Below are 26,666 nucleotides of genomic sequence, written 5' to 3' on the forward strand. Positions count from 1 at the left end.
ATAAAATTCAAGGCCAATGGCTCTGCAATCTCCTCCCTTGCTTCCCAGTGAATCCTAGGATAAATGCCATCAGGCCCAGGGGACTTATCTATTTTCACTCTTTCCAGAATTTCCAACACCTCTTCTCTACATGCCTCAAAGCCATCCATTCTACTTAATTGTGTCTCAGTACTCACATTGACAACAATGTCCTGTTCCTGATTGAATACTGACGAAAAGTATTCTTTCAGTGTCTCCCCAATCTCTTCAGCTTCCACACGGAACTTCCCACTACTATCCTTGACTGGACCTATTTCTACCCTCGTCATTCTTTTATTCCTGACATACCTATAGAAAGCCTTAGGGTTTTCCCTAATCCTACCAACTAAGGACTTTTCATGTCCCCTCCTTGCTGCTCTTAGTTCTCTCTTCAGATCCTTCCTGGCTACCTTATAACTCTCAATCGCCCCAACTGAACCTTCACGCCTCATCTTTCTGAGCCAAGTTGGACAACTGAGTCACAATGCTGTGTGCTATTTGGTGAAATATCTTAAAATCTGTGGCAAATGTTTGTAAATGTCATTTGGTGTCAATGTGGTGAACAGTATAATCCAGGTGCTCACAGCCACAAAGACTGCCCTTGCAATTCTGTTTGTGGAGGTGTTGCCCTTGGAGAATGTGAATCCTGTTGATTGTCAACCACTGTTTGATGTGGCTAAACACTGAAGACTCCACTAGGTAAAAACAATGACTGCAGATGCTGGAAACCAGATTCTGGATCAGTGGTGCTGGAAGAGCACGCAATTCAGGCAGCATCCGAAAAGCTTCGAAATCAACGTTTCGGGCAAAAGCCCTTCATCAGGAAAGGCCTGATGAAGGGCTTTTGCCCGAAACGTCGATTTCGAAGCTTTTCGGATGCTGCCTGAATTGCTGTGCTCTTTCAGCACCACTGATCCAGAAACTGAAGAATCCAATGTCAGGTCACTCACCAAACCTTTGAGATTATTGGTGTCAGCTGAGACCTTAGATCATTTGACCTTTTTTTAATCAAAAGCTTCATGGCTGAGAACATTCACAGACTTCCAGAAAGTTTTGCATGACTTGAGCCCACATTCAATAGATTCTGCAGATCTTCATGGCAGTTTTGGATTTGCCTTAATATAGCCAAACACTTCTTAACATCTATTTTCCATCAGGAGCTGGAATATCAGATGGGATAGGAAGCCATTGTAAGTTAATGATTTCAGTATTTAACTGATTATCACAAGGTGTCCAAGTGGTGACTTTCTGTCCAAACAGTATTTGTTGAAAAGTGCCCGAGAGGAAGGCTCAAATTACCAAGATTACTTGAACTGACTCCACAGCCAATGTTGGCAATGGTAATCATTTTTTTTTCAGGTTTTGTATGTGAGGATAAGATCTGGCCTCCAGGGTATTTGAGATTTTGATTGTTCTTGACTGATTTGTACTGGAAGCTGACTGTTAACTAGTTGGCTACTGATGTTTAAAACAGTGACAGGGGTGTTAGTTGGATTTGGGTGGAGATGTTAGTTAAAATATTGCGTCTTTATATCTATATCATAGAATGAGGTGCTGCTTCTTAAGATTGGTTCCTTGGATAGCAAGGGCTAGATAATTGACAAAGGAAAATTTCTTAGAGGTGATGAGAGGTATGCCACTCTGATAAATGTTGCAGTGCTAAAACACATCAGTGGGCAAGACCATTTTTCAAGATGGTTAGGGAATGTTTTGGTCACTTGTGAAGCTCTAAAACTTGATTGTTAAGCATTGAAGAAAAGACACATGATACGGCCTAAAAGTGAAAAAGCCAAGCAATTTTCAACATAAGATCAAAGACCAAAGGGCACTACAGCATAAGAAAAGGCCGTTCAGCCTACCAAGCCTGCACTAACACAACGCCTTTCTAAACTAAAAACCTTTTGCCTTTATGCAATCCAGAATCCTCTATTCCCTGCCTATTTATGTATTTGTCAAGATGGGTCCTAAATGTTGCTACTTTATCTGTTATCACCTCCTCTAGCAGTGCCTTCCAGGCACTTATCACTCTCTGTGAAAAGAAAAACCTGCCTCTCACATCTCCTTTAAACTTTCCCCCTTTTTACATTAAACCTATGTTCCCTAGTAATTGACATTTACATCCTGGGAAAAAGACTCTGACTATCCATGCCCCTCAGAATCCTGCAATCTTTTATCAGGTCACCTGTCATTCTTCAGTGTTCAATTGAAAAGATATCCAAGTTTGCCTAAACTCTTAGTTAATACCCTCCAAACCAGGCTATATCCTGGTAAACCATTCTTGTACCCCCTCACAGGGGGCACAAAAAGCCTCGACATTATAGTGTTGCAACCAGAACTGTACACAATATTCCAAAACTGGCCTAACTAAAGTTCTTTCCAGCTGCAACATGACTTGCCAATTTTCACATTCCACTACAAACCCACCAACAACCACGGTTACCTCCTCACACCCTACTTCCTGTAAAGACTGTATTCCATTCTTCTAGTTTCTTTGTCAACTGAGAATTCCTCAGTACTGCTATTGAGAGTCCTCAGCTGGGTCTGACTCATCTCCATACTTCAGTCGTCACCCCCTCTTTACCCTCCCACAGCAGCTATAGGGACCCCCTTGTCCTTAACTACCATTCCACCAACATCCACATCCAGAGGATCATTAGCTGCAATTATCGACAGCACCAGAGAGATGCCACCACCACATCTTCCCCTCCCATCGCTTGTCAGATTTCTGTAGAGACTGTTTCCTCCAAAACGTCATGGTCTATTCTTCCTTTACTTCTAACAATTCCCCCCAGCCTTACAGAAATTTCTTCTGCAACGGTAGAAGGTGTAACACCTCCATTTACTTCCTCCTTGTTCGGTATCCAAGGACCCAAACACAACTTCTAGGTGAAGCAGTGCTTTATCTGCACTTCACACAATTTAGTCTACTACATTCGCCGCTCACAGTGTGGTCCCCTCTACTTTGGTGTAACAAAGCATAAACTGGGTGACCACTTCACAGAACACTTGCGTTCTGTCAGCAGAAAAGATCCTGAGCTTCCAGTTGTCCGCGACTTCCACACACCACCCTCTTCCCTAGCCACCATCTGCCTCAGGTTTGCTGCAATGCTCCAGCGGAGCTCAGCACAAGCTGGAAGAAGAGTGCTTCATTTTCTGCTTGGGGGCCCAGCAGACTTCTGAAACCAAGATCAAGTTCACCAACTTTAGGGCTTGAGTTCTCCCAAATCCTTACCCCAACCCCACACACCAGGCTTTGTGATCACATAGTTTGCTATTACACACAATCCATTGTTAGCCATTAACATCCCCCATTAATAGCTATTCACTGTCCTAACCAGATCGTTATTGACTCCTTTGTCTTTCCAACTGTTCTCTCTCCTTGGGCTCAATCTCCACCTGTTGTTCACTCCCTAGCTTCTCCTCCCACCCAATCTTCTGGATATAAACCAACATTTTCCTAGTTACCATCAGTTCTGAGGAAGGATCCCTCACCCCAAAGTGTTATCTCTGATTTCTCTGCATGGATGCTGCCAGACCTGCTGAGCTTTTCCAGCAATTTTTGTGCCATGATTGATGAAGGCAAGCATGCCTACGTCACCTTGACCATCTTATTCATACAGAGCCAAATGTTACTGAGAGGTCAATAAATCTGTTTTGAACATTTGTTGGTAAGCCAGTATCAAGACTGATGTAAATTGCAAGTGACTGTCCAGCACCGCTCTGGCCTGGTTTGAAATTGCCTTGCTCTTTGATTTTGGGCTGCACCAAAGAAGAGAGTCTGGCCAAGTGGAGACAGACTTAGAGATGCACTGATTTTTTAAAAATTTCACCTATTTTTCTAATCAACCTGTTGGAGATGTTATTACACATTTCTGGAGCAGGTAGAACTTGAACCTGGGACTTAGATTTAGGGGTAGGGACACTACAATTGCACCACAAGAGGATCCTTCAGAGAGTCGAACTGATAGTTCAGAAAGTTAACGTTGAACAGGTGACACAGTTCCAAAGCAGTTTGGATATATATTAATGGAAAATGGAGTCAGCTTTAATGAGCACCTCTTCAATAGTTGGAAATTTCTGCTTGACTGGTATTGGATATTCCAGTGAAACAGGTCAGAGATGTTGACCTGCCTAATGAGATAGGAGAAAGTGAGGACTGCAAATGCTGGAAATCAGAGCTGAAAATGTGTTGCTGGAAAAGCGCATCAGGTCAGGCAGCATCCAAGGAGCAGGAAAATTGACGTTTCGGGCATGAGCCTGAAGAAGGGCTCATACCTGAAAAGTCGATTCTCCTGCTCCTTGGATGCTGCCTGACCTGATGCACTTTTCCAGCAACACATTTTCAGCTGCCTAATGAGATCTAAATTTAGGAAGTGACAAAAAGGATTTTGTATCAAAATTAATTAACTATATGGAAAGGGCTTTAGGATGTTTGAGTTGAGATGCCACACAGCGTAGGTATTGCTTGCTTTCTGTGGTATGCACAAATACTGCTTTGCTAGAAACGTGTAAATACAAATTAACTGCTAAAGGATTATAAATTAGACTTTTAAGGAAAACAATAACACCCACTGAGATTTTGGTAAACAGTGTCAGTGTGCAATTTTGATTTCAGTTTAAAGATGAGGTAAGCTCAGAAGAGTGATTGGGTTTTCTTTTCTAAAAGCTTTATAACTATACATTTCTAGTGATGCGTTCGAGATTACCAGTGCAGGAGTGAACAAACTGAAATAAAATTGTCACATGACATTAAAGTGTATCAGAATAACTAGTTTATGGGTCCTGAAAAACTAAATTTTAACAATGTGATAGCATTGTTAAAACTTTACAATTCTGAAATGTGGATGTACTAATTAACTCAATAATCACTTGAAGACCTACAGTTGCAATAAGTGTCACACATCCACTGAAATAAGTTCAATCCTGTAAAAAGAATTTCTGTAGCAGAGCAGTCTTCCAAATTTGTGTAATCCAACCTCCAAGTGACTAACAATGCATGAAGGAATTTGTGATGCAAGCTGTGTAGCAGCCCTCACATACAAGGGATCATTTTATATACAGTGCAGGATTGTCATAGTAGATCCTTTTAAGCAATTTAAAAAAAAAAATAATGCTTCTTTTCAGTCTTCAGTTTAAAAGTAGTATAACATACAAACAAGTGGTGCATTGAAATCAGTCCCATTTCACTATTTTTCAATCTTAATTCACAGTGCTAGTAATGGAATCACTCTGGTGAAGTACAGTCCTCCCTCCTTTAGGGTGGCACAGTGGCCATGCTAGTTTGGTTGGCCATGTTAAATTGCCGATAGTGTCCAGGGCTGTGCAGGCTAGGTGAATTAGCCATGAGAAATGCAGGGGCAGACGGATGGCTCTGGGTGGGCTGCTCTTCGGAAGATTGGTGTGGACGTAATGGACTGAATGGCCTGCTTCCATACTACAGGGATTCAGTGATTCTATGTTCAGTCCATGTGTACATTACTTTCTTTTGCTCTTTTTCTTTATTTATTTGACCTTTAGTGACATTACTGTTTCAGTTAATGAGCTACAGCAAGACAGTGCAAGACATTCAACAGGATATCCGGGCTGTAGAGCCTAGGACTGACTAAAAGAGAAAAACAAGAGGAACAGTGACACGATCAGAATGCAGAAAGCTGAGGACCTGTGTGTGGTGTTGTAACAAACCAAGGCTATTTTTTTAATGCAGGATTTACAGACCAGACTAATTGTTTTTTCCTCTGTTTCAGGTACCTTTGGCCGAATCTTCCATGGGGTTTTAGTTGATGAAAAAGATCCAAATAAAGAGAAGAATGTTTTCATTAAAACAGTAAAAGGTAATTATGCCACATAGAATTCCATAGGAATTTCAACACAGCATCTCTCTCACTCACTCACACACACACACACACACACACACACCACTTCCTGTCGTGTATTTACTATTTGTCCTGATGTTCTGCACTCTTCTGCATTAACAGTTATTTCCACCACCACCAGACACACATTCCCTCCCTTGTTAGCCTTCCACAAGGACCATTCTCACCAGGATACCCTAGTCCACTCCTCCTTCACTCTCAATACCTCCTCACAGCCGCAAGGCATCTTCCCATGCAACCACAGAGTCCTGCCCATTTACTGCTGTATGTCACTTAAGTGAGGTGAAAATATGATACATTAGAATAGACTTTCAAGATTTAGTTTACTTGACCAATTATTTGTGTTAAAAGACACTTTCTGCCTCAGGCAGAATTCAGTAAAACATTTTTTTTTCCCAAATCCAGAAAGTTAAAGCAGCTGAGACTAGCCAGCTCTCCAGGAAATTAAGCGTAGACTGTGAGAGTGCTTTGCAGAGCACCTATGTTCTGTTCACAAAAAAGACCTTAAGCTTCCTCTTGCCTGCCACTTGAATGCACCGCCATGTGCCCAGGCCAACATCTCTGTCTCAGTCTTGCTGCAGTGCTCAACGAAGCTCAGCACAACTGGAAGGACGGCACCTCATTTTCTGCTTGGGTACTGTACAGTCTCTTGGACTCAATATTGAGTTCAACAATTTTTGGGCTTGAAGCACCTTCTCCCATATCATTACCCCAATTCCCACAGAATTTACAGGAACCAGGGGGTGTGATGGATGATAGTTTCAGAAAGGGAGAAAAACGCAGATAGATGGGTTACCTCCAGGAAAGGTAGGAGAGGTAGGCAGGTAGTGCAACTCTGGCTATCTCCATCTCAAACAAGTAAGCTGATTTGGAAAATGTGGAGGGATGATTGTAGCACTGACAGCCAGGTTTCTGGTACCCAGACTGGCTCTAACGTAACAAAGGGGACGTCAGGTTCCAAGCTGTCCATTGTGATAGGAAACTCTCTAGTCAGGCATAGACAGACATTTCTGCAACCGACAACGAGACATCAGAATGGTGTGTTGCCTTTCTTTTGCCAGGATCAAGGATACCTCCGAGAGCGTGCAGAATATTCTCAAAGGGGAGAGGTGCCAGCAGGAGGTCATTGTACACATTGGAAATAACAACATGGAAAGAGAAAAGGACGAGGTTCTGAGGAGAGAATATAGGAAATCAGGCAGGAATTTTGAAGAGTAGGTCCTCGAGGGTAGTAATATCTGGATTACTTCTGGTGCCACGATCTAGTGAGAGTGGGAATAGGAGAGTAGAGCAGATGAATGTGTGGGACGGGATCTGATGCAGGGGAGAAGGATTCACATTTTTGGAATTTATGATGGATTGCATCTGAATTGGAAGGGGACTAATATGCTGGTGGGGAGATTTGCTAGAGCTGCTTGGAAGGATTTTAGTTATTAAGGGGTGCGCGTATATGTAGGGGGGAATGGGACCTAGGAAAATAGTAAGAAAAGAGATCAGTCTGAGACTTGTGCAGTTGGAAGAAGGAGTGGGTCAAACAATCAAGGCAGTCGGGAACAAAGCAGAGAACAAGGTAAGACTGATGAGTTAAACTGCATTTATGTCAATACAAGAGGCCTAACAGGTAAGGCAGATTAATGCAGGGCATGGTTGAGAACATGGCACTGGGATATCATAGCAATTATAGAATTGCTATGATATCGCAGTGGCTCAAGGGTGGACAGGATTGACAGCTTAATGTTCCAGGGTATAGATGCTATATGAAGGATTGAAAGGAGGGCAAGACAGGAGCCTTCATTTTATTTTGGGAGCAGCGAGGAGAGAGGAGCGGGAGCTGCCCGGCGGTAAGTTTCCGACTTAAAATGGACTTACCTGGAGAGTCAGGCCTCCATTTTTTGGGAGCAACAAAGAGAGAGGGAGCGACGACCAAGGGGCTGCTGGTAAGGTAAATGAGTGCTTTAAAATCTTACCTCGTGAATAGGCAGAGCACATGCTGAGTAGGAGTGGACACGGGACTGCTGAGTAAGTGAAGTAATATATTTGGGCGGTTATGTTATCCGAAATACTCTCTCACCCATCCTCCTTCTTGAGCCAAAAAAAACTTTTAGTGCGCCGGATTGGTAAGGTAACTTTTTAATTCATTATTTTTCTACAGTCTCTTTGGGAATTTAGAATAGTGGGAATGACGGTTAGGACAGTTAAATAATCCTCCTGCAGAATGTGGGAGGTATGGGCCACCAATCGTGTCCCTGCTGACGTCACCTGCGGAAAGTGCACCCAACTTCAGCATCTCGAAAATGCATTACTGAGTAGGAGCTAGATGAACTTCGGATCATTTGGGAGGCGGGGGTGTTAGTAAGAGGAGTTACAGTGAGATAGTCACACCTCAGGTACATGAAGGGGACAGATGTGTTACAGTCAGGAGACGGAAAGGGAACCGGCAGACAGTGCAGAGATCCCCTGTTGCTGTTCCCCTCAATAAAACATATACCATTTTGGATACTGTTAGGGGAGTTGGGGGGAACACTTACCTGGGGTAAGCCATGGGGTACAGGTCTCTAGCACAGAGTCTGCTCCTGTTGCTCAGAAAGGAAGATGAGAGGGGAGCAGAGCATTAGTCATTGGGGACTCCATAGTTAGGGGGACAGATAGGAGGTTCTGTGGAAACTAGGGAAACTCAGTGTTGGTGTGTTGCCTCCCAGGTGCCAGGTTTGTGATGTCTTGGATAGTGTTTCAACAATACTTGGCGGAGAGGGGCAGCAGCCCCAAGTCATGGTCCACATAGGCACAAATTACATAGGTAGGAAAAAAAGGAAGGCAGAAATTCAGAGAGTGAGGGTGGAAGCTTAGAGCTAGAATAAAGAGTTGTTATCTCTGCTTTGTTACCACAGGCAAGGAATTGGGAGAGAGAGGAGTTGAACATGTGGCTACAGAGATGATGCAGGAGGGAGGGTTTCAGATACCTGGATAATTGGGGTTCATTCTGGGGTAGATCGGACCTTGACAACAGGATGGTCTATATCTGTACCAGAGGGGTACCAATATCCTGGGAGGAGGGGTGTGTGAAATTTGCTAATGCTATTCGGGAGGGTTTAAACTAATTCAGCAGGAGGATGGGAACCTAAATTGTAGTCCCACCGACCTGGAGGTTGAGAGTAGTGAGGTCAGAAATATGGTTTCAGGTTGCAAGAGTGCACCAGCAAGCAGGCAGGTGGTTTGAAGTGTATCTACTTCAACGCCAGGAGGAAGGTGGGTGAACTTGCAGCATGAGTTGGTACTTGGGACTTTGATGTTGTGGCCATTTCAGAGACAAGGATAGAAATGGTTGTTGCAGATTCCGAGATTTAGATGTTTCAGTAAGAACAAAGAAGATGGTAAAAGAGGGGAAGTGTAGCATTGTTAGTCAAGGACAGTATTACAATGGCAGACAGGCCATTTGAGGACTCGTCAACTGAGGTAGTATGGGCTGAGGTTAGAAACAGGAAAGGAGAGGTCACCCTGTTGGGAGTTTTCTATAGGTGTCCAAATAGTTCCAAAGATGTAGAGGATACGATAGTAAAGATGATTCTGGGGAGGAGCATAAAGTCATTATGGGGAGCTTTAACTTTCCAAATATTGACTGGGATAACTTAGTTTAGATGGGTCAGTTTTTGTCCATGTGTGCAGGAGGGTTACCTGACACACTATGTAGACAGGCCAACAAAGGGCAAGGCCACATTGGATTTGGTACTGGGTAATTAACCGGGCCAGGTGTTAGATGTGGAGGTGATAGTGACCACAATTCATTATGTTTACTTTAGCGATAGAAAGGCATAGGTATATAGTGCAGGGCAAGAGTTATAGCTGGGGAAAGGCAATTAAGGTTCAGTTAGGCACGACTTAGGATGCATAGGATAGGGAAGGAAACTGCAGGGGATAGGCACAATTGAAATGTGGAGCTTATTCGAGGAATATCTACTGAGTGTCCTTGTTAAGTATGTACCCTGCAGGCAAAGAGGAAGTTGTCGAGCGAGGGAACTTTACGAAAGAAGTTGAATATCTTGACAAGAGGAAGAAGAAGACTTATATTAGGATGAGAAGTGAAGGCTCAGTTCGGGTGCTTGAGAGTTACAAGTTAGCCAGGAACAACCTAAAGAGAGAGCTAAGAGCCAGGAGCAGACGTGAGAAGTCTTTGGCAGGTAGGATCAAGGAAAGTCCTAAAGCTTTCTATAGGTATATCAGGAATAAAAGAATGACTCGAGGAATATTAGGGCCAGTCAAGGATAGTAGCGGGAAGTTGTGCGTAAAGTCCTAGGGGATAGGAGAAGTGCAAAATGAATATTTTTCGTCAATATTCACACTAGAAAAAGACAATGTTGTCAAGGAGAATACTTAGATACGGGCTACCACGCTAGATGTTTGAGGTTCAAATTAGCAATTCTGGAACGTGTGAAAATAGGTAGGTCCCCTGGGCTGGATGGGATTTATCCTTGGACTCTCTGGGAAACCAGGGAGGAGATTACAGAGCCTTTGACTTTGATTTTTATGTTGTCACTGTCTACAGGAATAGTGTCAGAAGACTGGAGGATAGCAAATATTGTCTCCTTGTTCAAGAAGGAGAGTAGAGACAACCTTGGTAATTATAGACCCATGAGCCTTACTTCGGTTGTGAGTAAAATGTAGGAAAAGGTTATAAGAGATAGCGTTAGGTTATTTTTCTTGAGATACTTATACATTTGATGCAATTGCAATACGCCAGCTTCTGTGAACAGCCGGAATTTATTAAGCAATTACAAGCTTTTGGAGGAACACTTAACATTCTTTGCGGGGCTTGCAGAGCCATGTCAAGAGATCTCCCTGAACAAGGGAACAGTTCTCCCTTTATATCACCATCAGTAATGCCCACAAAACACCCCTGCCTGTCCTCTATACTCACATGCCACACAAGACACAGTGTCATGATTTGATTATTTCCAGAAACAATGTAATTAAATTGATTCTGAATTAGAGGAGATGGCTAAGTAAATTGATTCTAAATTGCAGGAGATCGCTATGCAAGTTTTCATATTCCAGTCCTCTTGAAATGAATGCAAACATTGCATTTGCCTTTCTAACTATCAACTGAACCTGCATGTTAGGAGAATGTTGTACTAGGATTTGTGCTTCAGGTTTCCGAATCCCCTTTATAAAATAATCTACCCCTCTATTCTTCCTACCAAATTGCATAACCTCACAGTTTCCTGCATTGATTTCTATCTGTCAACTCTTTTAGCCTCCAAGTTCTTCTGCAGCCTCCTTGCTTCAACACTACCTGTCCCTTCACCTATCTTTGTTTTATCTGCAAATTTAGCAACAGAGCCCCTAGTTCCTTCATCAAAATCGATAATGTATAACATGAATAATTCACAGAACCTCTGTGAAACTCCACTAGTCAGCAGCTGCCAGTCAGCCAAACTTCAATCCATGCCAATATCTTACCCCAACACATGGGCCCTTATTAGCAGTCTCCTGTGCAACACTTTGTCAAAGGCCTTCTGGGTACCCAAATAGATTATGTCCTTTGGCATCCCTTTGTCGAACATGCTTGGTATCTCCTCAAGAATTTCTAACTGACTTGTCAGGCATGACCTCCCTTTCATGAAGCCATGCTGACTCAGCCCAATTTCCCATGCACTTCCAAGTACACATACACAATCCTTTCACTGAAATTCGGAAAATCTCCAAAATCCAAAGTCTTTTTTGTGAAGTTTTTTTCTGTATAACAAGTTTGTTTGGTGTGCAAACAGGTGACCTAACTCCACACCCACTCGACTCAGATGTGACGTGGTGGCAAGCCCAGCACTGGCAGGTGTCAATCGCGTGTCAGCACTTAGAATAGTCACACGTGGGTCTGCTGTTTTTTTGTTTCACTGTGAAAATGTCATTTATTCCAAATTCCAAAAAATTCTGAATTACAGAAAACAACTGGCCCCAAGGATTTTGGATAAAGGATTGCGTACTTCTCAATCTCATCCTTAATAATTCTTACCAATGACTGTGGTCAGGCTAACCGGCATATAGCTTGCTGTCTTCTACCTCTCTCTCTGCTTAAACAGGGGTGGACATATTAGCCATTTTCCAGTCCTCTGTGGCCGACACTTGACTCCACTGATTACTGAAAGATCATCACCAATGCCTCTACAGTCTCCTTAGCTATCTCATTCAGAACTCTTGGGTATAGTCCACCTGGTCCAGCAGTTATTATCCACCTTCAGACCTTTCAACTTCCCCATCACCTTCTCCTTAGTAATGGTCATAGAACTCACCTTTGCCCCCTGACTCTTTTGAAGTTCTGGTATGCTGCTGGTATCTCCCACTGTAAAAACAGGTGCAAATTACTAATTTAGCTCCTTTCACATTTCTTTGTTCCCATTACTACTTCTCCAACCTTATTTTCCAGTGGTACAATATCCATTCTTTCATCTCTCTTACTGTTCATATATCTAAAGAAAATTGTGTAATCATCTTTTATAATACCTGCTAGCTTACTGTCAAGTTTTGTCTTCTCCCCTGCTTCTGTTGTTTTTGTCCTTGGCAAGTAGCATTAAAGAGAATCCCAAGGAATTTTATGCATGTAATAGGAGCAAGACTGTAGCCAGGAAAAGGGTAGTCCACTTAAGGACAAAAGAAGGAATTTATCTGTGGAACCAGAGGAAGTGGCTGAAGTCCTTAATGTATAATTTACATTGGTATTCACACAGCAGAAGGACATGGATGATAAGATAAGGGAGGGGTATGTTGATATTCCCTGGCATTATTGATAGTAAGAAGGAGGCAGTGTTGGGTGTCCTAAAAAAACATTAAGGTAAATAAGTCCCCATGACCTGATGTGATTCATCCTAGGATACTGAAGGAGCCAAGGGAGGAGATTGCTGGGGCCTTGTCAGAGATTTTTGTAACTTCTTTAGCCACAGTCAAGTTCCCAGAAGATTAGCTAGTAGCAATGCTGTACCCTTATTTAAGAAGGGTAACAGAGATAATCCAGGAAATCATAGGCCAGTGAGCCTTTCATCAGTGATTGGGAAATTATTCGTGAAAATTCTCACGAACAAGATTTACTCTCATTTAGAAAAGAATAGAATTATTAGAGATATTCTGCATGGCTTTGGGAGAGGTTTTGTCTTTCAAACCTGATTGAGATAGGGAAGATATTGGAGAAATTTCTGAAGGAGGGAAACTATTGGAGAAAATTCTGAAGGAGGGAATTAATACCCACTTGGAAAGTTAATTAGTGATAGTTAGCATGGCTTTGTCAGGGGGCAGGGTCATGCCTAACAAATCTGTTAAACTTATTGAAAATGTGATCATGTGTGTAGATGAGGGAAGTTCAATTGCTGTAGTTTATATGAATTTTAGCAAAGCTTTTAACAAGGTCTCACATAAGAGACTGATTGACAAGGTTAAAGCACATGGAATTGAGGGAAACTTGATAAGATGGATCAGAAATTGGCTGAGTAATGGGACACAAAGAATAATGGTAGAAGGCTGTTGGAGTGACTGGAGGCCAGTATTCAGCAGTGTACCACAAGGATGTACTGGGATCCTTATTGTTTGTTTTGGACACGAAAATGTGAAAGGGAATTTTAAACAAATTTGTGATGACACCAGAATTGGTGGAGTGGTTAATAGCGAAGAGGATGTTTGTAGGTTGCAGGAAGATATAGAGGGGTCAGTCAGAATGGCAGATGGAATTTTACCCTGGTAAGTACAGAGTGGTACGCTTTGAAAGAAGAAACAAGATAAGGGAGTATTTAATGAATGGCAGGACACTGGGTAGCTCAAAGAAACAGAGGGATCTTGGAGAAATTATTCACAGATTCCTGGTCAGGCCAAAAGTAATGTGTTGAAAAATGTGATGCTGGAAAAATACAGCAGGCCAGGAGGAGCAGGAATGAAGGGCTTATGCCCGAAACGTCGATTCTCCTGCTCCTCAGATGCTGCCTGGCCTGCTGTGTTTTCCAGTATCACATTTTTCAACTCTGGTCTCCAGCATCTGCAGTCCTCACTTTCTCCAAAGTAATGTGTGCAGTTCTGGCCACCTCACTACAGGAAGGATGTGTTAGCTCTGGAGGACACACAAAGGACGTTCATTAGGAGCCCTGGGAGGAAGAAATTGAATTATAAGGACAGACTAGTTAGGTTTGGTTTTCTTTAGAGAAGAGAATATTGAAGTGTGTAAGATTGAGGGGTATGGACAGGCTGACTGGAGATCTGCTCCCGTTGTTTAAAGGGTCAGTCACTAAGGGGCATAGCTTTAGGTCAAGGAGGCAGGAGATTCTGAGGGGATTTGAGAAAAACGTTTTCACTCAAGATGGTGGTGTGAATCTGGAATGCACTGTCTAGGAAGGTAGTGGAGGCCGAAACCCTGGACTGTTAATCCAGAAAACCTGGGTTTGAATCCCACCATGGCACATGGTAGAATTTGAATTGAATAAATATCTGGAATGAAGAGTCTAATGATGACCATTGTTGATTGTCTGAAAAACCATCAGGTTTCCTGTCCTTTAGGGAAGGAATCTGCCATCCTTACCTGGCCCTCTGGGATGGGCAATTTAATGCTGGCCTAGCCAGTGACTCCTTCATCCCATGAATGAATTTTAAAAGAGTTGCAAAAACCTATCAACATACTGAAAGCAAAACTCAAGTCCTTTTGGCCTGTGAGAGCCTGACCCCAGCCACTCATAATTCTTGTGTCTTCCTTTAAACAAAAATCCCAGGGAGAATTTAAAGCTGTTTACCAACTGCCTGTTAGAAGTAGACATTTTGGTACTACTGTGACAGCACCCCTCTGCAAGGGAAATGGGACAGAACACATCTCTTAAAGGCACAGTATTGTCACAATATGTACACAAATGATTTGGAAGAAAATGAAGGTGGTCTGCTTCCTAAGTTTACAGATGACATGAAAATTGATGAAGTTGTGGATAGTGAGGTAGATTATCAAAGGTTAGAGCAGAATATATACCATTTGGAAGGTTCTCTAGAAAAATGGCAGATAGAGTTTAATCTGGATAAATGTGAGGTGATGTCAGTATCTCTGACCCTCAGCCTTTTTCTTCAGCCAGGGCTCCCAGATTCGACCAGATTAACGGCCCCAAACAGGGAGCTCATATTCTATCATTTCCACCTGGCTAACATGGTTCCAGTCGCTATAGACACAAAGAACTTAAGTGCATCAAGGCTTTGCCGAACCTCTCTGGAGTAATCCAGTTGTCCCTTCCCCTCACTTGTCTCTGTAACTCTGCAATTTTATTTCCCTACCTTCATAGTCAGCGATTTCAGATTATTACCATATAAGGCATTGAAAAGATAAAAGGTTCTTCCTCTTACTCCTTCCTTGCCTGTGTGTGGCCTAAATTATTGAATCTGTGTACCTTAGTCCTTCAGCAAGGAAATAACTCTTGGTCACTAAAGGTCAGACCATCTTATCAGCTGCCCTCTAACTTCCTTCCCTCAAACTGCCAGACCAAACCTCTGTGCAAACATACACGTTAGTAGCAGGAGCAGACCACTCAGCTCCTCGAGCCTGCTTATCATATAATAAGATTCTGGATGATCTGATTGGTTCACATTTACATTCCCTCCAATAACCTTTCATCCATTGTCCTTGAAAATATTCAAAGGTTCTGCTGCCACTGCTTTTTGAGCGAGAGAATTCCAAAGAATTATGAGTGACTGGGTGGAAATTTCTCAACATCTGTTTGAAATAGGCAATGCTTTATCTTAAACAGTGTCTCCACTTTTAGAATCCCTTCAGGAAGCATCCTTTCCAAATGCATCCTTTCAAGACCCCTCAGGATCTTGCATGATTGACTCAAGTAATCCCTTACTCTTCTAAACTCCATTGGTTACATAACCAGCCTGTGCAACCTTTCCCTCATTAGACAACTCACTTATTCCAGGTATTGATTTCATGAACATTTTCTGATCTGCTTCCAACGCATTTGCATGTTCCTTTAAGTCAAGTGACAAAAATATTGGTACACAATATTCCAGATGTTGTCTCACCAGTGCTGTGTAGAGCTGAAGCATGTCCTCCTTATGTTTGTGTTCAACTCCCTTCACAAAAAAAAAGTTTCTGTTTAATTTTCGAATTAGTTGGTTGTATCTGCATATTAACTAACTTTTGTGATTCGTAGCTGCATTTTCTTCATGGAAAGCAGTCCTATTTTCTCCAAACAAATTTGTACATAGAGTCATAGAGTCCTTCTTAAAATCTCACAATATTTTTGCCTCAGCTGTGAATTCCGCAGGCTCACAGCTATCTGGGTAAATAAATTTCTTGTCATCTTAGTCCTAAAGGATACGCAGGGTGCACAGATCCTTCTGTAAGTCTGAGCTCTGCAGTCTTTCCCCATTTCGATAATTTGTTCATAGTTTAAGAATAAAGGACAAGAAATTTCTTTACCCGGATAGCAATGAGCCTGTGGAATTCAAGAATGACTCTATGACTATGTACAAGGATAGATTGGAGAAAATAGGTCTGCTTTCCATGTATATAATGCAGCTAAGAAGAAATTTGATGCAAGTTTTCAACAACAAAAAAATTGGGAAGGAGAGGTGATTTGCAAAAGAAGAAAATGTGACAAGAAAATCGTCTTACATCAAGCAATTAGGGACTAGCTTGCACTACCAGGAAATATGGCATTGGCAGATTCAATTGAAGTATTCAAAAAGGCATTTGTTGATTATTTCAATGATCTGTAGGATTATATACAGAATTATGGGTAAAGAGCAAGAGGACGGTAGGAAGCTAAGAGAGCCAGTGCAGACACAATGGGCTATCATCCCAGTCTTAAATGATTCATCCCCTCATTTTGAAGCAACAATTGTAACCAGGGAGTCACCTCTATGCCTACTCTGACAAGCCCTTTCAGAATCTTGTGTTTCACTGTGATCACCTCTTATTTAAAATTTCAGAAAATATGTGCCCATTTATTCAGTTTCTCATCATAAGACAACTCTGTCATTCCAGAAAGTAATCTAGTGACTCTGTGTGGTCTCCACAACAAGTTTCTTTGATATGGTGACCTAAATTGTGCACACAGCGTCAGGTATTATTTGAAAAAAATGCAGCTATGATTGAATATATAGATCCTTCAATGTATTCCAGTGCAGAGTTTGAATGGTTTGTTAATTAATTCTGAGGATGAAGTAATTGATGTTCAGCAACCATTTTCAATTGTTTGGCTCCTTTCAGCATGGAAACCGGAGTCATCGACCTTTCTTGCTGTTCCTTCAGAATTGTCTAAACAATCATTTCTGTGATTCCCTGATGCCTGATGATTTCACCGTATGCCTCAGATTAACTGCTTGAAGCATCCTTGTTGGTTGCTGCTTCCCCAGAACAATTTGGCATCACAACAAAAAGGCCTTTAACAGTCCAGTATTTTTCTTCTTTCTTTAATTTAAAAATGGTAACAATATTAATGTTAAGTGCAAGAGCTGCACTTTATTTCAGTTTTGTTTCTTTTTCTTTAATAGACCATGCTTCAGAAGTGCAAGTGACTATGATGTTGACAGAGAGCTGCAAACTGCGTGGACTTCATCACAGGTAAACCTGATTCTTTACAACATTAGGCTGTGGAGGCCTAATTCTATATCTTTAATAAAGAAATAGATTTCTATACACTAAAGGCATCGTGGGGTATAGGGAGAGAGCAGGAGAGTAGCATAGGGATAAAGGATCAGCCGTGATCAGATTGAATGGTACAGCAGTCTAGGTGGGCCGAATTGCTTATCACAGCTTCTTTTCTATGTTGTTCGTTTATAGGAGTTACTTAAGATGGAATTATACTGTGGGCTTTATAATGTGTAATTTGTGATGGGATATTTACTGATTTCTTCATGTAAACTGGGAAGGTATTAAATGTTTTTATTACACCCATAAGCCACACTTCATATTCGCTTATAAGTCTTTCTTCGCAACTATTTAATATTATAAATGCCATTTGTTTTTCGGGTTTTAAGAAATAAAACCTTAACATTGCTGATAGCCATTCCAACAGGACGATGCCTGAACAGGCACTGATCTGAGTTTTTGTTTCAGGCATATTAAGGCCAAGCAAGGACAAATTGTTCTCTGCCTATGATAATAAAAAAAAACTGACTGAAGAATAGAATACTGAGAGTTGGTTACAACGAATTCTATGGAATACCACAGCGATTAATATTGGAACCTTGAGTATTATCTGATTTATGTTGAAGCCAAATCCAGGCTGGTCAGTGTTGGAGTTGATTAAAAAATTAGGAGAACCTGAGTCATCTTTTTGCCACAAACAGGATTCACCTTATGAAATGTAACCTCGAATCACTGACGCAAATCCCGAGATGATACATAATATGGTGTATCCCCTATTAACACGCTTGAACAAGTCAGTGCTGTTGTTACCATCACTGAACTGAGCCAGAAGAAATGCATACATTCTTACAGCCTTTCCCATGCTGCCCCACTGTCCAGATACCTTATTGCTTCCCTTTACTTAGGGGCTGAGATGGCAGATTGTGAGCCAATAACTCTTTCTGAGTTCTCCTTTGGGTCAACAGTTTATTAATTCATTGTGCTCAACTAAGCTGTTGCACTACATAAACATAAAGCATGAAGGCATTAAGTCAATCTTGCAGTCCTACATCAGGGCAATTTGCCAGTGGGCATTCCAGCCTAGAACTAACTTGGATGGAAGTGGGAAGGCATTAGATATCAGATCCAATGACAACCTGCCTTATTGTTCAGGCCTTTTGTCTCTTGTCTCCTGCAGTGTTGGAAAATTATGTTACTTAATTCTGTTTCTCTCAGTCCAGTGCTCCCAGACCTGTTAAATATTTCTGCATTTTCTGTTTTTATGCCAAAAATAAAGGTTACATTTCTGAGATTTAGAAAGTCAAAGGTTTTTTAATCCTACTTTGCAAGATAAACATGGGCGTGGCACAGAGCAGGGGTTGGTAAATTATTTCCACTAGTCAAGAAGTTTAAGACGAAGGGACATAGGCTGAAAATAAAAAACAACTAAATCTTGTCCTTTCAGAAGTGAAGTTAGGAAACACTCCTAAATTCTGTACATGAAGAGTAACAGAAGTTGAAGCTCTGTTTGGGAAGATAGTCGATCATTTGTTAGAACTAGCATTGGTAGATTTTTGTTCATCAAGCCGTATTAAGGATTGAGGGAGGGAGAAAACAAGTTTATGGATTTTGTTCCCAAATGAGACATGGGTCTCATTCAAATTTGGAATAGGCCTAAAGGAGTAAGTAAACAAGTCCTGTTTGTGTGTTCCTAAGCATTCTGATTTTCAGTGGTAGTTCTGAAAGCCTGCACTGCAGAAAGTAATATTTCTCCTCTTCACATAATAAATTTCTGTTTGATTGTCTGACTGTCTGATTGCCAGTCACTTGCAAAGCTGGCTTCTATCTCATGGCTACAGCCAAATGCATTATAAATGTAATTCCAGTCAGAAGAAGTCTTTCATTTGTTATTTTTGTCAAAGGCTTAAATTACGGTAAAATACTAAATGCGAGAGATTGCCTCATCAATTGTGAGACAGATGTCATGTGTTAATATGTGCTGGTATGACGTTATGCATCTTGAAAATCACTTTTGATTAAATAGATTCTGTGCCAGGAGAAAACACAAAATTCAGTACAATGTCGAAGATGGAAACTTTTCAGAACTATCTATCCAGTTGGTAGATAGAGAATTATCTGTCAAATTTTTATTTCATGTCCTGTTGGAGAGCACAAGGATCTATCTGCTCCTCTTATTTCATATCCATGCATTCCCCCTTGGTGCCATCAGCTACAGATACAACACCGGTTCCACATGTACACTGATAGTCTACTCCTCTCACATCCTTGCACTGCCTTTCTTTGATAACATTGTTTGCCTGACATCCACATTAGGTAAGTAAAAATTGCTACTGTGACCCTGAAATAGCAGTCGAGGGATCTTTAGACGACATTTTTATTGCCTGTTTGTAGACGAATGTTTGCAATTCAACATAATTGATGCAATTGACCTCTTGAGTTCCAAATGTTTGGCAGGACAGCCAAGAGTCTACTGTTAAGTACACAGCACACGTCAGTGATAGTTAAAGAAAAAACTAGTTAAAAGGAAAAATTGTTAATGCATGTTCCACAGCATTTCATAGTAATTTAATTGCATTTAGATGCAGTCATTGTTATTGTGCTGGGATGTATGGCACATATTTTGCCACAATAGCATTTTACAAATAAATTCATAACCTGTAATCATACCCTGATTGCAGCAAAGTGCAAGCTGAGGTAATGTGGTATATTTCAGTCCTTGGCTCTTGGTTGATAACTGATGGAGTTGATCTTCAGTTGTCATTTCGTTCTGGTAATTTGAAAATAATGCAAAGCCTTAGGGGCTCAAAATGAGTTGGTAGGGTACAGCCAGCTGCTTGTCCATGTGGGTAGTACAGACGTCTTTGAGTTACTTGAATTGTGAATGCTGTAGTGATTAATGTAATTCTTGAGCATCTGCAAAGACTTAAATGTTCTCCTTTGAAATGCTGTTTAATCTTGGATTTCACTATTTGCATGAATTATTTGAAAAACGTCCTCATTTTTTTGTTGGAAGCTATTGAATGGTACCAATAATTACATTGTTTAAGGATTGAAAATTGAATAAACCTTTAGTTTGATTATTACAGTCACGGTCTTTAACTTCGGAACTTGCTTCTCCAAATTGAACTTTAATCAATGAATACAAAGTACCTGTTTTGGCCACAGTGCAAGCCAACTTGGAATGCTTTTCAACCCATTTCTTATTGTCTGCAGGCTTCCAAAAGTTACCCATAAAAGAGATATAAGTCATACAGCATTTATAGGCTTCAAAAAGGTTATTAGTTAAAGAGTCAGAGAGTCCTTCAATGTAGAAACAAGCCCTTCGATCCACCATGTCTATGTTGACTAACAAACATCAACTATGCTAATTATTTTTACCTGAGCTTGATCCATAGCCTACTGTGCATTTTATGTATTCATCCAGATGCTCCTTAAATGTTGCGAGAGTGCCTACTCCACAACCTTCTCAAGCAGCACATTTAAAGTATCTACCATCCTCTGGGTGAATTATTTTTATCAGATTGCCACTAAACCACTTGCTCCTCTCCTTAAACTTGTGCCTTCTGGTCTTAGACACAACTGCCATAGGGATGATCGACTCTGTCTATGCCTCTCATAATTTTGTGTACCTCAAAAAACCCTCCCTCAACTCCTCTGCTGCAAGGTAAACAAGCTCAGCCTATCCAGTATCATCTCATAGCTGAGACTTTTCAACCCAGGCCAACTGGTGAATCTCAAGTTGAAAAATGTGACGCTGGAAAAGCACTGCAGGGTTAGGCAGCATCCGAGAAGCGTCGACATTTCGGGCGTAAGCCCTTCATCAGGAATGTGAATCTCCTGTGCACCCTCTCCAGTGCAAAAGTGCCCTTCCAATAGTGTGATGACCAGAACTGTACACAGTTTTGCATCTGTGGCTTAATCAATGCCTTATAAAGTTGCAACAAGACTTTATTGCTCCTATATTTTACACCTTGGCTATCGCAGGCAAGCATCCCGTACGCCTCCTTCACCACCTTGTCTACCTGTATTGACACCTTCAGGAATCTATGCATAGCTAGTGGAAGTTTATTGCAAAATGAGAATTCTGGATATATGATAGATTCTGGAAGAGCTATAAGCACATAATCATCAATTGCTCCATATAGAAGAGAGTTTCAAACTTCAATCATTTTATGCATGTTTCTGATTTCACTTCTAAATGACATGGCTCTAAACTTCAGATCATGCCCTCGCCCCAGACCCTCTAAGAACCAGAAATAGAATACATTGGGTGAAACTATCTCTTCCTGCTCATATTTTGAAAACTTTAATTAATTCACTCCTTATTCTTCTAAATCAAAGGAATACAATCTCTTTTGTTTAATCTCATCCCAAAGCTTAACCCTTAGAGTCCATATAATTTTCTATTAAGTAAGCTTGCAGGGCTACAATGATGGAGTTGGGACATTAGACTTACTGGAATGCCCTTCAGAATGTGGGAATGGTCTCAATGAAATGAAGTTATTCAGTACCAAGCCATAGTGATCCTGACTCTCAAAGTCTGCACTGCAGTCCATCCAAGACTGATATATCCTTTCATAGGGCGGCACGGTGGCACAGTGGTTAGCACTGCTGCCTCACAGCGCCAGAGACCCGGGTTCAATTCCCGACTCAGGCGACTGACTGTGTGGAGTTTGCACATTCTCCCCGTGTCTGCGTGGGTTTCCTCCGGGTGCTCCGGTTTCCTCCCACAGTCACAAAGATGTGCGGGTCAGGTGAATTGGCAATGCTAAATTGCCCGTAGTGTTAGGTTAAAGGGGTAAATGTAGGGGTATGGGTGGGTTGCGCTTCGGTGGGTCGGTGTGGACTTGTTGGGCCGAAGGGCCTGTTTCCACACTGTAAGTAATCTAATCTAATCTAAGTGACTTGCCCAAAACTGCTTAGAGTTTTCCAGGTGTGGGACTGGCCAGGACTTTGTGGCTAAAGCTTGCCTTCAACCCTTTTGTATTCTGGCCCTCAAGTCAAAATCTAGCATTCTATTAGTCTGTTTTAAATTTTATGTTCTGACTTGTTCATGACATTTTAATCACCCATTTTCATTGTCACTTTAGACCTCCACTGTATCTAACCTTGTCCCTTTTCGATAATACTCAATTTTATCATTTTCAAAATCCAAATGCACGATTTTGCATTTGCCTATGGTATAAGATCAAAGAAAATGTACAACCCAGGAACAGGCCCTTTGGCCCTCCAAGTCTGTGCCAATCCAAATCCACTGTCTAAACCTATCGCCCAATTCCTAAGCATCTGTATCCCTCTGCTCTGCACCTACTTATGCATCTGTCCAGACCCACCTTAAATGAATCTACTGTGGCAGCCTCTACTACCTCTGCTAGCAACGCGTGCCAGGCACCTATTACCCTCTGTGTAAAGTACTTTGTGTGTTTCCCCCTTAAACCTTTCACCTCTCACCTTGAACCTGTGACCTCTCCAGTGCCAGTACATCCTTTCTCAAATAAGGAGACCAAAACTGCACACAGTACTCCAGGTGTGGCCTTACCAGCACCTTGTACAGCTGCAGCATAACCTGTCTGCTTTTAAACTCAATCCCTTTAGCAGTGAAGGACAAAATTTCATTTGCCTTTTTATTTACTTGTTGTACCTGCAGACCAGCCCCTTGTGATTCATGCACAAGGGCACCGAGGTCCTTCTGCACAGCAGTATGCTGCAACATTTTACCATTCAAGTAATAATCCTATGATTCCAGCATTACTAGAGAGGTTTGCAACATAATATATATATAACAACTTATCTATTTCTTTTTAAATCTATTTTAAGATTTCGATCAGTGGCTTTTACTAAAAAAAATTCAAAAAAACATTTACCTTAAAATCTGTGCTAGACAGGCCAGTCCAACAGTCATTGAAGAATTGTGCACCCCTTTACTGCGCATGTGCAGTTCCATCTCCTCCCAGCGATATAGTCCTTGATCATTGTGCTTGTTCAAATCAAATGTCTGGACCTATGTATGCGCAAGCAAGTTGCATAATGAGCAGATTTCTCACCTTCCACATATGTGTAATCCTGAATCTCCACAAAGCGGAGCTGCTTTCAGGGAACGTTTTGGAAACTTCTACCTGGCACGCCAATTGAAAACCTCTGTTTCTGTCAACTCTTATTCTCTCTGATCAACCGAAAATTTTCAAGGTGTTCAGTCACACTATCAATAATCATGCACTCGAAATTTCCCAGCAACAAACTTTTGTCTAGCTGGTCAATACTTTCCTGGTTTTTTTCTCTCACCTGTGTGGAGTTTGCACATTCTCCCCGTGCTGCGTGGGTTTCCTCCGGGTGCTCCGGTTTCCTCCCACATTTCAAAGATGTGCAGGTCAGGTGAATTGGCTATGCTAAATTGCCCATAGTGCTCAGTACATTAGTCAGAGGGAAATGGGTCTGGGTGAGTTACTCTTCTGAGGGTCGGTGTGGACTGGATGAGTCGAAGGGCCTGTTTCCACATTGTAGGAAATCTAAATCTAAAATCTTTCTTAGAAAGCAGAACAACATGCACAATTTTCCAATCTAACGTCCTGTCCCTAAATTGGATGAATTTTGAAAGGTTATAGTTAGAGCAATTTTGCTTTAAAAGTCCATTAATTTCTCCATCAGTTATCTTGCTTCATTAATTTTGTAATGATCTGTTCCTGATTCAGTTTTGTTGATAATTGTTACTCTTATTAAATAAATGCATGCAATAAAATCTTGTAACTCCAACAAATTCAGATGATGCTTCCATTCGCTCTCCTCTGTTTCACTGCACAGTTGTTTGTGTCGTGCACTTCACTTAGAGTCTTGTTGTTTTATATGCATGTTATCATTCTGGAGCTATGGAGAGTACTAGTTTAGAAGCTCTAACACACAAACGAAGCTGTATCAGAACACTATTCCAACGAGCCACCACACACTGCAGCACAGATGAACTTCGGAAAACAGAGGAGAACCACCTATAAAACGTATTCAAGAAGAACGGATACTCAAAAAATACAGTCTGCAGATTCCTCAAGAACAAACCACGACAAGCAAACCAAACACAGCCAGAAACCCTAACCACCTTATCATACATCAAAGAAGTTTCAGAAATGACAGCCTGACTACTAAGACCCCTCGGAATCCTAGTAGCACACAAACCCACCAACACTCTCAAACAAAAACTAACAAACTTGAAAGACCCAGTACAACCCATGGACAAAACCAACGTCATCTACAAAATTCCATGCAGTGACTGCCGCAAACACTACGTAGGACAAACAGGAAGAAAGTTAGCCACCAGGATACACGAACACCAGCTAGCCACAAAAAGACATGACCCTCTCTCCCTCGTAGTCCTACACACGGATGAAAAAAACCACCAATTCGACTGGGACAACACATCTATCCTGGGACAGGCTAAGCAAAGAGAATTCCTAGAGGCCTGGCACTCCAACCACAACGCCATAAACAAGCACGTAGATCTAGATACCATCTATCAACCCCTCAGAAAATGAACAGGAAATGACATCACCACAAACCCCAAGAACCCCATCCAGGACAAAAATATAAATAGAAAGCAGGAGACAACAGCTTCATTTCACTTGGAGGTCGCCAGGTAATGAAACGTCTGGATATCAAACCTACAGCTCAGCGAGCAAACCTACACCCTAAACCTCAACCTGAGCTAGAAACCTTCACAAACCTTGCAGTATTGTACTTAGAATAGCCTGAGAAATTTGGTTCAGATTCAGTGAGAGGAATTATGCAATATGCCACAAATACTAAGACCAGTGTTTGACTTCATTTCTTTGCTATTATTCTCACTTTGTTTCTTCAAAATTTGAATTTAAAATTTGAGCTTTTTGTGTGATTTGGAGCTATTTGTCACCAATCATGGAGCAGCATATCTGATATTATATGTAACTGTTCTCATGTGTTGCATGAGTTTAATGCCTTTAGTGTGCTAGTTTGGGAAATAGGTTTAGAAAAATGTTGTTTGTTAGCAATTAATGTTTTGCTATTTTCTCTGACCAGAAACCTGCTACCTATCAATCATGTTTGCATAGAAGATGGGGAGAGGCCTATTGTACTGCTGCCCTATCTCAACTGGGGGAACCTGAAACTCTTCCTTCGACAGTGCAAGCTTGCTGAGGCCAACAATCCTCAGGTAACTGCTGAGCAATAGAAGTAATCTGTACACTGCACAGCTATTACAGTTAAATGTTGGGCCCAACAAAGCATCTAGGATCTATTATCTCCTGAGTATAAATACTCTGTGTTCATAGAACAATCTGTTGAACTTGGGCCTGCCCATTGAAAGAGCTTTTCAATTGGTTCCACTCCCCTGATCTTTCCTCGGAGCTCTGCAATTCTTTTCCTTTTCTGGAATTTATCAAATTATCAGTTATGAAGAGAGACTGGATTGGCTGGGTTTGTTTTCCTTGGAGCAGATGGAAAAAAAATGGAATATGCTGCTCAAGAGGGTGGAAGAGGCACATCCCCTTGTAACATTTAAGAAGCATCTGGATGAGTACTTAAAATGCCAAGGCATAGTAGGCTATGGACCAAGTACAGATAAATGGGATTAGTGTAGTTGGTGTTTGTTGTTGGCATAGATGTAGTGGGCTGAAGGGCCAATTCCTATGCTGTAAGATTCTATGACTCTAATTTTTTTTGGACAGTTAATATTGAAGCTGTTGTCAGTGATATATTCCAGATGATCACAATTCACAGTCTAATTTTACTCATCTTCTCGTTGGTGCTTTTGCCAAGTGTCTTAACTCTGTGTTATCTGGTTCCCATCACTTCTGGCACTAGGAATAGTTCCTGTCTGTTTGCTCCATCAGAGTTCTTATGAATATGACCACATCTGTTAAAATGTCCTGAAGCTTCTCTGCCAAAGGAATACAATGTTGACCTCTCCAATCTGTCCACCTGCTAAGCCTCTTTCCTGACTCAATTACAGGCCCTACCAAGGTCTTAACATATTTTCTAAATTGTGCTCGCCTAAATTGAACACAGTACTCAGCTGAGGATCACCCAATGGTGTAATAAAGAATTATTAAATATTTTTGCTTTTGTACTCTGCTTACAAAGCTCAGGATGATTTTATTTGCAACCATTTTCAAAGACGTGTGACTGTTAATGCTAGAGTTCTGTTTTTCCAATTTAAA

General features: G+C 41.4%; 1 protein-coding gene across 5 annotated transcripts in view; it reads left to right on the top strand.

The window, feature by feature from the left end:
• ryk (receptor like tyrosine kinase) overlaps positions 1-26,666 on the top strand; it is a 284,985-nt gene that overhangs the window by 166,898 nt on the left and 91,421 nt on the right. For all 5 annotated transcript variants that reach the window (XM_043701687.1, XM_043701689.1, XM_043701684.1 and 2 more), the window contains 3 exons: positions 5,763-5,849; positions 17,391-17,460; positions 25,528-25,660. In XM_043701687.1, the coding sequence (XP_043557622.1) occupies positions 5,763-5,849; positions 17,391-17,460; positions 25,528-25,660 (290 nt within the window). The remainder of the gene's footprint in view (positions 1-5,762; positions 5,850-17,390; positions 17,461-25,527; positions 25,661-26,666) is intronic.

The sequence above is a fragment of the Chiloscyllium plagiosum genome, chromosome 13 (assembly GCF_004010195.1).
Source record: "Chiloscyllium plagiosum isolate BGI_BamShark_2017 chromosome 13, ASM401019v2, whole genome shotgun sequence".
Classification (NCBI taxonomy): Eukaryota; Metazoa; Chordata; class Chondrichthyes; order Orectolobiformes; family Hemiscylliidae; genus Chiloscyllium; species Chiloscyllium plagiosum.